At 44.7% G+C, this 12,294-nt stretch overlaps 1 protein-coding gene across 6 annotated transcripts in view; it reads left to right on the forward strand.

Annotated features, from left to right (window-relative positions):
- CARMIL1 (capping protein regulator and myosin 1 linker 1) overlaps window positions 1-12,294 on the forward strand; it is a 315,620-nt gene that overhangs the window by 153,187 nt on the left and 150,139 nt on the right. For all 6 annotated transcript variants that reach the window (XM_047732884.1, XM_047732885.1, XM_047732890.1 and 3 more), the window contains 3 exons: window positions 5,103-5,178; window positions 10,609-10,697; window positions 12,149-12,243. In XM_047732884.1, the coding sequence (XP_047588840.1) occupies window positions 5,103-5,178; window positions 10,609-10,697; window positions 12,149-12,243 (260 nt within the window). The remainder of the gene's footprint in view (window positions 1-5,102; window positions 5,179-10,608; window positions 10,698-12,148; window positions 12,244-12,294) is intronic.

Consider the following 12,294-nt stretch of genomic DNA (forward strand, 5'->3'; position numbering starts at 1 on the left):
TCCTTTGACACAGTATCAGAAAAGATTCGGCCCTGGGGCTCCGAAGGGTATTAACACTGGATCTTCTCAGGGTTTGGAGTCTCAGAGCAGTTTTGCTGCCATTTTAAGGAAATGGTAGAAGTAACCTATGGAAATGGCAAGAAAAATACTATGTTGCCAGGACTCAGGAGAAGGTTCCCTGAACTGTAGCTCTTTAAGGATGACTTGACTCTTCAGATCAAAAGTCGAGTGGTAGTTAAGAGTCTCTTAGGAGATCAAAGCAAGACACAGTGGGATACACAGGGCCACGGACTGATGGTAGAAAGCTGTTACCCTGTGAAAATCCATCAAGATGACAAGTGTTGGTGTTTGGAACCCTTTCTGTATTATGTAATATAATGCTAGCCGTGCTTGGTGAAAACCCGAGAAAGGGCTGGTTCTGATCAGACCAGACCACACCAGCTCGAGGCAAATGCAGGGAGCGCTTTGCCTCAAGCTGGTGTTGGCACAGCTGTGGGAGGCCCACGTGAATGCCAGATTGGTTTTTATCTTAGGTTTGCTTCTTTGCTCACTTACTACTGTGTTCTAAGAAAGCCATCAGGAAAAGGAACTCTCAGGAATCAAATTATTGACATGCAGTCTTGTGTTTTTTTTTCTGTTGGGGTGAGATGCACTGGTTTTGATCATGGTTGGTGATTGTTATGTTTAGACCGAGCCTGCTGGAACCTTGGCCTCTGTGTCGTGGCTGTCCTGGGGGCTTGGACAGTCCGAGAGGAACAGATTCGAGGAATCCCGGATGTCCCTGGGCTCAGACCTTGCCTTTTCTCTGAGTGTTTGCCGGAGTGCTTTCTGGATGCTCACTTCTCAGACGCAAAGCTCCCCGTTCTTGGCACAGCCCAGCCGGCGTGAGAGGTTTCAGACCTGAGAACCGATGTTTTACCAGCTGTTGCATGCCACTGTAGCTCATTTACTTTGGTTTCTGTTTTGTATTCCAACGTGGGAACGCGCCACAGTTTATCCATTCTGCGGCCTATTGGATGTTTGGGTCAGTTTCGTGACTGTTCTGAGCAACGCTTATAAGGCCATTCTCGAGCTGTCAGTGGAGAGAAGGGCATGCAGTCGTGTACCAGAATGCACACAGTGGTCAAGCCAGCCACTCTCTCCACCAGTTAGCTCAAGAGATAGGCTCTGGCCTCTCCTATGAAGACTGGCATGAGTCCATTTTCCTTTGCGATTACTCCTGCGCTCCTGGTTGTAGTAATTATTCTAACAGTCCTTGCGTTCTGTAGGGTTTTGTCATAAAAGCATGCATGTTTCCATTGGGGTGGTGGTAACTCTTTAATGAGTTTAGGAAGAATTACTTCTTTTTGCCTTGGCCCCTGGTCCAGCCTCGCTCCGGAGGATGGAAACCGTGTCTTTACTCTGATACAGTCTACTTACTTGGCTGAAATTGTTCACCTCCTGAAACATTTCTCTGCTTCAAAGCTTTTTATGGGCACCCTGTCTACAGTCCCATTCCTAGTGCAGCTTTCCAGCCTGGTTTCTGGACCCTCTGGTGTTCTGCTTATCTCCTGTTGGATGCAAACCACTCCAGCCTAAAGGGCCTATAGCACAAGCCATCACTTTCACTCACCTGTCACGGTTCCAGGCTCAATGGGGCTCTGCCAGGAGGTTTTTGCCTTGGGGCTCTTCCCAGCCGTGAGAGTCAGACAGGGGCCGGGTCCAGAGACATCGAAAGGCTTCCTCAGCCACACACCCGGTGGCTGATGCTAGCTGTCTGCCGACTCCCTTCCCTGTTGCCTTCCCACGTGGCTGGACCTTCTCAGGGCAAGGCAGCTGGATGCTGTGGCTGAGCATGTCGAGGGACGGAGCTGAGCAGAAGCCATTTTATTGCCTTTTCTATCCTCGCCCTGGGAGTCCCACAGCATCAGAGGAAGACATCCATGTGGTCGCCAGGGGCTGACGATATGCACTACAGCCAGTAGAGACCATGATGTGTACGTTTTTGTGTAAGGACAAGTTTCCGTTTCTCTTGGTTGAGTACATAAAATTGAGACCACCAGGTATTATGGTAAGTGTGTGTTAAGTGTAGGCACCTTCGGACTGTGTTCTACCCCAACTGTGCTGTTTGCAGTTCCCTCAGCCGTGTGTGTGAGGGTTTCAGTTGCTCAGCATCCTTGCCAGCCCTTGTTTTTTTGTTTTTTGTTTGTTTGTTTGTTTGTTTTGTTTTTAAATTTTAGCAATTCAGTAAGTTTGTAGTGATATCTCCTTTTGGCTCTAAACTGCATTTCTTTAATGGTTAATAATTTCAAACATCTTTTTTTTTTAAGATCTATTTTTTTTAAAGATTTATTTATTTGAGAGAGAGAGAGCACAGAGGGTGAGGGAGAAGCAGGCTCCCTGCTGAACAGAGAGCCCGGCGTGGGGCTCAATCCCAGGAATCCAGGACCACGACCTGAGCCAAAGGCAGACGCTGAACCGACTGAGCCCCCCAGGTCCCTCAAACATCTTCTTGTATACTTCTTTGCCATTGATACATCTTCTCTGATGAACTATCTTGTTTAGATCTTTTGCCTCTTTTTAAAAATTGGGTCGTTTCTTACTACTGACCTCCAAGAGTTCTTTATGCGTTCTGATACCAAGTCCTTTGTCAGAAATGTGATTGGTCAGCATTTACTCCCAGCATGGGGCTTGTCCTTCCCTTCTCTTAACAGATCTTGGGCAGAGCAAAGATGCTTGGTTTTGGTGAAGTCCGATTTATCCATTTTTCCCTCTTATGGACCATGCTTTTGACATCCCATCTAAAAACTCTTCGACTAAAGCCATTCCTTGCCCTGTTGACCATTTTTTCTAGACTCTCTACCTTTAGCTGGGGAGCTGGCTCTGCCTTTTCAGGGTTTTTGCTATTCATATGGAGAGATGCTGCTGCCCCATGCCCCGTGTCCGTGCAAAGCCTGGGTCTGTTAATGCTGTGCTCTCCACTTCTTGCAAATGACTTCATTATGACAAAAGCCAGCTGTACTCCAAGTCAGGTGACAGACTGGAACACATCATGAAGAGGTTCTGAAGTGTAGTCGCTACTTGGCATTAAGTCATCGGAAGGAGAGAAGCTGAGAATGCTTTGCCCCAGTTCCTGAAAGGAGCAGCACAGGGGAACAGTCTTGAACTGAGCATGTGAGAAGCTGGCATCTGCCCCCAGAAAAGCTACAGACGGTCATCAGCTCCCAGGGAGAGCGACAGGAGTTTGCTCTTGCACCTGGTCGGGGGCCCGGGGGAGCGGTGAAGGGAGGGAAGAGCATGAAACCACCGTGGCACGAGTTGCTGTTCATGGTTCTAAATCGGAAATGTAAAACTTAGGCAAAATTAATAAAGAGGCCATTCGATAGGATAGGTGACCCATGGAACAACGTGACCGAGACTGGTAATTCCTTTGTGTATGTTGTTTTTCTCGCCTACCTGGGGGACTCCTTTCTCTATCTATCTATTTATCTATCTATCTATCTATCTATCTATTTAAGATTTTATTTATTTAGTTGACAGAGAGAGCGCATAAGCTGGGGGAGCAGCAGAGAGAGAGGGAGGAGCAGACTCCCCACTGAGCAGAGGGCCCAGTGTGGGACTCGATCCCAGAACTCTGGGATCATGACCTGAACCGAAGGCAGATGCCTAACCGACTGAGCCACCCAGGCACCCATCCTTTCTCCTCTTTAAAGCATGTCTGATGAAGCTGTGTAACGTGCCCGCCACAGGGCCTGGTGCCCAGAAGCTCTGAAACAATGTGGATTTCACATCTCTTTCCACCTTCTGCCTTCCTTTTCTATTCCAGTAACAATTTGAGTATTTGCTGCGTGTCATGCCATGTGGGTGAAACTGATTATGATCTCACCGAAGCCGGAAAACTGAAAAAGAGTGGGTTTTCAAAGAGCTTACAGCCTGCGATGGGGGTGGAGACATAAATGTTCAGTACAAACCATAATCCAAGGCAGAGTAAAGTCAATGCTAAACAGAGATGCAAGCAGGGGTGCTGGCTGGGGTGACCCAGGGGACTCGGAGAGGAGAGGATGAGTGATGTGCGGATCGTGGGATGCTCGGATTCTCATAGGTGAACTTGGATTCTCTGATTGTGCCATCATCTGGTATCTGTGATACGTAGTAAACGGTCTGCTTTTGGGCTGGAGCGTGAGTCGGGGGCATGTCGTAGGGAGATCAGGCCGGAAAATGGAGTGCAGACAGGGCTCTGATACAAGTAGCCGGTGTCCGTAGCTGAAGGGTGTGTGTGAAGCATAAGATGAAAATACACCCGGGCTAGCTCCTGTGTGTGCTCAGTACAAGGAACTGCAAGAAAGTACCAAAGGGTTATAGGATGCTCGCTAAGCACTGGGAGTCCATTCAGGGTCACTTACTATCTGCAAGGCTAGACGGTGTCCTTGCTTGGAGTATAAACTCCTCGACTAGAGAATATCATGGTGGGAGGGTGGAGGCCAGGGACAATGATCTGCCCTCATACTCGCAAGTCCAAGTGTAGCCTTTGACCCCCCCCCCCCAGAACGTAGGTACTCATAGCCTCGTGTTGACCAGAAGCCTTACCGATAACATGAACACATAACAAACACTTTGTATATTATACGTATTACGTACTGTAATTCTTGTAATAAAGTAAGCTAGAGGAAAAAATGTCATCAAGGAAATCCTAAAGAAGAGAAAATACATTTAGAGTACTGTACTTTTTTATTAAAAAAAAAAAATTCCATGCAGTTCAAACCCGTATTGTTCAAGGGTGAACTGTATAGGACATTCTTGATGGTTAAAGAAATCAGACTCATTCATATAGAAGGAGCAGTACAGTCTTTCCTAGAGCAAGGAGGTTCTCTGAGCAAACACTGCTACCACTCTTTTCCTTTGGATATAGACTAGAGGTAGTTTAAATTCAGCTTTTAGGAATTCTGCTTATATCAGACTGAAGATCTGTCCCAGAGATCTGTGGGTGAAGTAGTTTCGGGGGGATGTCATGTTTGTAATAACAGGAGTTAACAAGTGAACTTGGATGCTGTGGGTTGAACATGACGTGTCAGTAAGGCTCCAGTACAAGGGCCTCCAATGGATGTTGTTATTTCTGCTTCTAGGGACCTGATACCCATCGTTGCTGCTCTGGAATACAATCAGTGGTTCACGAAGCTATCTTCCAAGGATCTGAAACTGGTAAGTAAGTGAAGATGTTGCAGATGTTACTTACTTCTGCTGAGTTTCCAAAGCCCGATAATTATCAAAAAGACATTTGTTTTTCTACTGATCTGGCGAGCTGCGTACATGCTTTTTTCTCGAGGAGGTATTTTCCTGTAAATGATCTGCATACCATTTCACCAAGTTGGTAATGTGAGATGCCGCAGAGAAGTACTTCCTCCTGTTTTCAGCTGCCTCCGGCAATTTTAGATAATGAACTGAGAGACCCGGTTCTCAGAGCCATCAGTACACGCTCATTCTGTTGGGAAAAACTCTTAAACTTACCTTTGCACAGCTGCAAGGAGCAGATTTGATGTTTCTATCTTGCATTCCGTCTCCACCAAGCTTCCCTTCCTAAGAGTTTGGGTAAACGGGATCAGGCAGAGTTGTTGTGCTGGAGGGATGAGAGTTAACATTAATTTTCTAGAGGAGTTTTTGGGCAAATTTGTGTGTAAGCAGAAGGAAATCAGAAGTGAGACGTTAGTTTTCATAAGGTATGGGGGAGCCAAATTTTCTGTTTTACTAGTGGAAGTGAGATGTTCTGTTGGGATTTTTTTGCAAGCTCAAAGCAGCTGTATGGGCAGAACCTTATCCCTAAGTTAACTTTCTCCTACTTCATTTTAGGGCAGGATGTATTCTAGAGGTTGTTTTCTTGGTGACTCTGTGTTCAAGCCTCTGACTTCCAGAGGTCATGGGAACTGGAGGGTTAACAATTTTCATAGTGGAGAGGTAGGATTTTGATGGAGACCTGGATCTGTAGAAAATGGAGGGCTGAGGTTTGCTAGTGGACAGGCTGCTGGGTCTCTGAATTTGCCTGGGGTGTGAGTGGTTTAAAGTAGTATCAGTATAGGCACGGGCTGAGCTCAGTTGGGGCTCGCTAAGAGCCAGTGTGGTATAGGAAAGAGTGCAGGCTTGGAAACAGAAACCTGGGTCTCAGACTCTGGCTCCTATGACAAGGCTGTGGGACCTTCGTAAGCTACCTGACATCCCAGGGCCTCAGTTTCCCATTACCGAGAGTCCATTGGAACTCGTGTTTTACTCATCTCTGTCCAGTGCTTATCGGAATATATTGGCTTAAATAGCTAGTCCATAAAAATTGGTCTAATAAATGGTTGTCAGATTAGTTTGTTGAATGAATGAATGGACACAGCAATATAGCTAATTTGCAGGGTATTGGGGGTGAATAAATCATGTATGTAGAAATGCTAACAGAGTACCTGACATCTTGTAGGCATTTCCTGTTCACTGTAACTCTTACAGCATCACAGACTAGCGGAGAGGCTGAGAAATGAGCAAGTGTGGGGATGCGAGTTATGGAAACTGTATCTGCCCCACGGGGGGAGGGTCTGTGCTCAGTGAGGATGAAGTGAGGCACGGCTGGGGGCCAGGTAGACTCCCAGGGAACAAGCGGACGCAGTGGTGGGAGGGAGATCCAACAGCAGAAGCCTCAGTCCAGAACACAAGGCATGGAGGTGCTCAGAGGCTTTCCCTCGATGTCCTGGGATGAAAGGAAGTGTCGTGGCACGATTTGAGAGCTGCCCTTACCACTCTTCCAATAACTGCGATTTAAGCTCCAAAACACCTATTTGTATATTTTTAATATTTGGTATTTTAACACGAAGAATGGTCTTTGGGATATTGCTCTTCAGTCTTCAAAAAAAATTAGCAGTTTTTCGTGTTTTTCACCCAACGTTAAAAAGAGCTGATACTTGCCCCTTTGAAGGCGTAGGCATAGGCAAGATGCAGCCTCGGAACCTTTTCTGATACTCAGTTTATTGGTGCGAAAGACAGTAGTACGCCTTCTTTGGACTTTTGAAAACATGGAGTGGAGTGCAGGACACAAAGGAGTGACTTCCTCTCAAGTTACAGGGATTCTTGGGGTTTTTAAGATTGCTCCTAGCTCCGTAAACTCCTGTGCTAAGCTGCCGCAAGAAAAATGGGTCGTAGGGGCTTTATGCTGATCTTAGGACTTCCATTAATAGTCACTTTCCTTAATTTAAATAGAAGGGTAGAAGGATCTTTTTTTTTTTTTTTTTTTAGATATGCCAAAGTTGTGATGAAGAGTAAGTTTCCATCTTACATTCTTGACTCATTAACATCACAGTAGATGGGGGTCTTGCTGAAGTCTTGACTTTGTAACTTAGGCAAGTTAGCAAGCAGTGTGGGGTCTTTCCGCATCTTTTTCAAATGGCCTCGTTGGGCCAGTTGCCTTGGTTCCTTTTAGTTATAAAATTCTGTATGTCTTTATTTTGCACTAGTCCAATTGTTGCTGATAGCGATTCCCCTCGTTTTTAGAGTATACCTCTGATTTTTTAACTAAAGGCAAGCTCTTGGAGAGCCACTGTATGAACTTACTAAGAATTTTCCCCCCTAAATCAGTGAACGTAATGCAGCACAGGCAGCTGACATTTGGGGAGCACTACTCTAGTGGTCATATGTTATTTGCTGTCTAGGTTTGGGGGGCTGGTATACCTCTTGAAAAATTTAATCATTATAATATTCTTCAGTGTAGAAAACAATTCTTTGCATGTGCTTGGGCACTTAATAAAAAGTAGCGAAATTAACATAGATGTGAATGACTTGTTATACTTCTCCCCAACCAGCATTTTAAAGAAAAGTTGGACATACTTTTTGGACATTTTCTGTAATAAATTTTTATTACAGTAATGATACCTAATAGGGAAATGAAAGCCCTGCTTTGGGAAATTGCTTTTCTGGAAGCTCTGTAAGGTGGCCCTGGAAAGATAATGATATACCATGGATTGTTTTTGGAAATGAGGATAATCCCTGCAAAAATACTGTCTAAGCAGTGGCTTTTTATCATGCCAATACAGAGTAAGATCAGTTCCCCTGGTTGTGTATTGTAAGACAAAGAATTACACTGATAAGGGGGTCACCATTTTGAAAATGAGCACCGTCAGCATCATGTAAATGGCAGGCATCGGGTCAATTGGAATTAATTTTCCTCTTCCTTCATCAATCTGTGGGACACATCAGAAACTCCGGGACCCTGTGAAAGCTACATTGTAGACTGAATGGAATCGGATAGCACATAAGAATCACAGGCGTCTTACGTGCTGTGGGATTTGTGTGTTTTCTAAAGGATGTTCACTAGCGAATTTTTGTTACATTTCAGACTGTCCCAATGATGTCTAATCCAGCTGGACATGTGTGATCGGATAAATCAAAGAATTGTAATTTTTTTTGGTGGTACTTTAGGAAAAGAAACTGCTTTGATTATAGTATGCTGTGGTACTCAAAACTTCCTTCCTCCCTCCTGCTTCCTTTCCCTTCCTTCCCTTCCCTTTCCTTCCTCTTTCTCTTTCTTCCCTCCCTTCTGCTTTTACTTCTTTCTTTTCCTTTCCTTTTCTTTCTTTCTTTCTCCTTCCTTTGTTCCCTCCTTCCTTCCTTCCTTCCTCTTTTTCTTCCCTCCTTTCTGCCTTTCCTTCTCTCTTTCTTCTTTCTTGCTTTTTCTCACTTTCTCTCTGTCTTTCCCCTTTCTTCCTTCCTTTCTTCCTTTTTCTCTCTTTCTCTCTCTTCCTCCCTCCCTCCCTTCCTTCCTTCTATGTCATAAAGGATTTAAATAGACCCTACATTGTGATGAGATTTTATTTATTTATTTTTATTTTTTAAGATTTTTTTTTCTTTTGTTTATTTGAGAGAGAGTGAAAAGCGAGAGAGGGCATGCACACAGAGGGAGAGAGAGAGAAGCAGACTGTCCAGTGATCAGGGAGCCTGATGCGGGGCTTGATCCCAGGTCCTGGAGATCATGATCTGAGCCGAAGGTAGACGCTTAACCCACTGAGCCACCCAGACGTCCCTAAAATCACTTTTATTTATTTTTTTTTAAAAGATTTTATTTATTTATTTGACAGAGAGAAATCACAAGTAAGCAGAGAGGCAGGCAGAGAGAGAGGAGGAAGCAGGCTCCCTGCTGAGCAGAAAGCCCGATGTGGGGCTCGAACCCAGGACCTGGGATCATGACCTGAGCCGAAGGCAGCGGCATAACCCACTGAGCCACCCAGACGTCCCTAAAATCACTTTTAAATGTAGAAGTGATTTTAAAATTAGGAGCCACCTTAAGTCGGTTTGGGAATAAGGCAGAGACATAGACAAATTAAGAAATATTAATATGTAAAATTAAACAAGAAATGTGTACAAGTCCGCCACCCGGATACAACTCTGTGTTTTTCTTAGCATCCTCAAGACTTGTGCAACATCCAACAGCCGTTTCAGTTGTTGTGATCTTTATGTGAAACATCTCATTTGAATTCTGCATTTTCATGTGATAGTGTATCCTGAGCACTTAAAATATTTTGACAGATACAATGTTACAACTACTTGATTTTAAGAAACATAATGTTTATGAACATGAGAGAGCACTTACTGAATTCTGATTGGGTCGTTTCCCCCTTTATTTTAGAGACTGCTAGCAGGACCGCCATAATAGTTAACGTTGATCAATCATGATTCAGCCACCATTTTAAAGTATATGACATCTCAGGGCGCCTGGGTGGCTCAGTGGGCTAAAGCCTCTGCCTTCGGCTCAGGTCATGATCTCAGGGTCCTGGATTTGAGCCCCACATAGGGCGCTCTGCTCCGCGGGGAGCCTGCTTCCTCCTCTCTCTCTCTGCCTGCCTCTCTGCCTGCTTGTGATCTCTGTCTGTCAAATAAATAAAATCTTAAAAAATATATATATATGACATCTCTGAACCTTAACTTTCTTATCTATAAAAAGGGAGTAATAACGCTTCACAGTTTTATGATGACATATACACAAAGGGCTTAGCTCAGGGCCAAGCACAAGACAAGAGCTCAGCAAAGGGCTCATCATCATGAACCTAGCATCATTTTTTTTTTTTTTAAGATTTTCTTTATTCATTTGACAGAGAGACACCGCGAGAGAGGGAACACAAGCAGGGGAGTGGGAGAGGGAGAAGCAGGCTTCCTGCTGAGCAGGGAGCCTGATGCGGGGCTCGATCCCAGGACCCTGATGAGCCTTGCATCATTACCAACACTAAGTCTTTGATTCTCCGGCTAGAGGGCACTTTCTTTGGGAATTCCTTTTGGTTTTCCCAAGATTGGGCACATATACATATGCCTCTGAGTGCCCACAGCACTACTAACATGGCCTTTAATGATTCCATCAGAATCGTCTGTTTTCTGGTCTGATGGCCCTGCTGGCTGGTGTACTCTTAAAGGCAGGGACTTTCTGTCCTTGGTGTCCTTATATCCCCGGGTCCTTCATTGTGACGGTGTGTAGTCGTGGATGTCGCATCAGGTGTTGACAAAGGAATGACTGCATGTTACATGGTTTCTTTAATTAAAACTTCACACCTGCGTGGGTTTGTGACAGTAAAGTGAGGTTGCCTTGGGCTCGGGGTGCTCACACAGTGTCTTCCCTCACAGTCCACCGATGTCTGCGAACAGATCTTGAGAGTGGTGAGCAGGTCGAGTCGGCTAGAGGAACTGGTGTTGGAAAACGCTGGGCTCAGAACGTGAGTACTGTCCCGAATATATGAACATGTAACTTAAAAATTTTCTGTCATTTTCTCTAAAATTAATATATAGTTTAAAAAAAAAAAACAAATGGTTGAGCCACTCACATATAAAGTGTCATGTTTTCTCTTATAAAAAAAATAAGTAAAGGATCCCTGTGCTCCCCATCAGCACAGAGGTTGAGGGTCTTACAGCATCCTCTGTGGTCCGGTCCCTGGCAGTTTTCAGGGGAGCTGGGTGTGCTGGTGAGGAGAGTGGGCCCTGAGCCAGATGCCCTCATGGCTTTGGGCAAATTCCTTCACTCTGGGCCTCACTTTCTTTATCTTGAAGATGGACAACACAGTAGCACCTACCTTTTAGAGTGAGGGCTGTGAGGAGAAGTAAATCCATGTATGTAAAGTGCTTCGAAAAGAATCTTTCCTGTTATAGATGCTCTGCGTTAGCTCTTGGGAGTATCATTCGCAGAGGCACTGACATATTTCCTGTGGTTCCGTTGCTTTGCTTGGCTCTGTTTTATCTGCTTCTCTCTCTTTCCAGATCCATACCTCCCTTGTTCAGTGGTCGGTAGTGGCTGGGTAGGCAGGGCCCAAGACTCACATGGAGTTTGAATCTGCTAAAACAAAGACTTTACTGCTCCTAAGTGAGGGCGGTAGACACCTTCGTCATCATAGCACTTAGTGTGTTCTTTTAAGTACAACATACCTGAAATAGTGATTTTGAGTTTTTGTTAAAACAGTGCTAGCAATCGTAGACTTTAAACTGATTAAGTAGTGCGATCAGTTTTGCATTTGTGAGTATTGCATGAAATGAAAATTCAGATAGAGTGAACAGCCAATGGCTGTTTCCATGAAAAGAAGGCTTGATTCAAGATTTTTTTTTTTTTTAAGTTATGAGGGGACTAAATAATACTATGTATAGCATCCTGTAATGTATCTTTATTTTTTTTAATTTTTTTAAGACTTTATTTATTTATTTGACAGATAGAGATCACAAGTAGGCAGAGAGGCAGGCAGAGAGAGAGAAAGGAGGAAACAGGCTCCCTGCCGAGCGGAGAGCCCGATGGCGGGGCTCAATCCCAGAACCCTGAGATCATGACCTGAGCTGAAGGCAGAGGCTTAACCCACTGAGCCACCCAGGTGCCCCTGTAATGTATCTTTAAAGGGGCAACTGTATATTTTCTTTTTGCTTTTGAATGCGGTTTTGGCTAATCAACATGAACCACATTTTCGCTGTGGCTTTGGGGATTCTCTAATGAGGATAGATACTAGTGGAGGCTAGAATTCGGTGTTAACAACTGTGTAAAAAAAAAAAAAAATAAATGTGTAATAAATCGATTACCATTGTAAAGAAAGGTGTTCTTTTGTTAGCTCTCACTCGAGCTGTAGCTATGTTTGATTTGAGCAGTTTTACATTCCATGGCACTTAACCTTGCTGTTTTTTTTACTTGCAGGGATTTTGCCCAAAAACTGGCCAGTGCCCTAGCGCACAATCCCAGCTCAGGACTCCACACAGTTAACCTGGCAGGCAACCCGCTGGAGGACCGAGGTACTGTCATGGTCGCATGGTCTTTCCCACCAGGGTGGTGACAGCACCCAG

This window comes from Lutra lutra, chromosome 6, assembly GCF_902655055.1.
Source record: "Lutra lutra chromosome 6, mLutLut1.2, whole genome shotgun sequence".
Classification (NCBI taxonomy): Eukaryota; Metazoa; Chordata; class Mammalia; order Carnivora; family Mustelidae; genus Lutra; species Lutra lutra.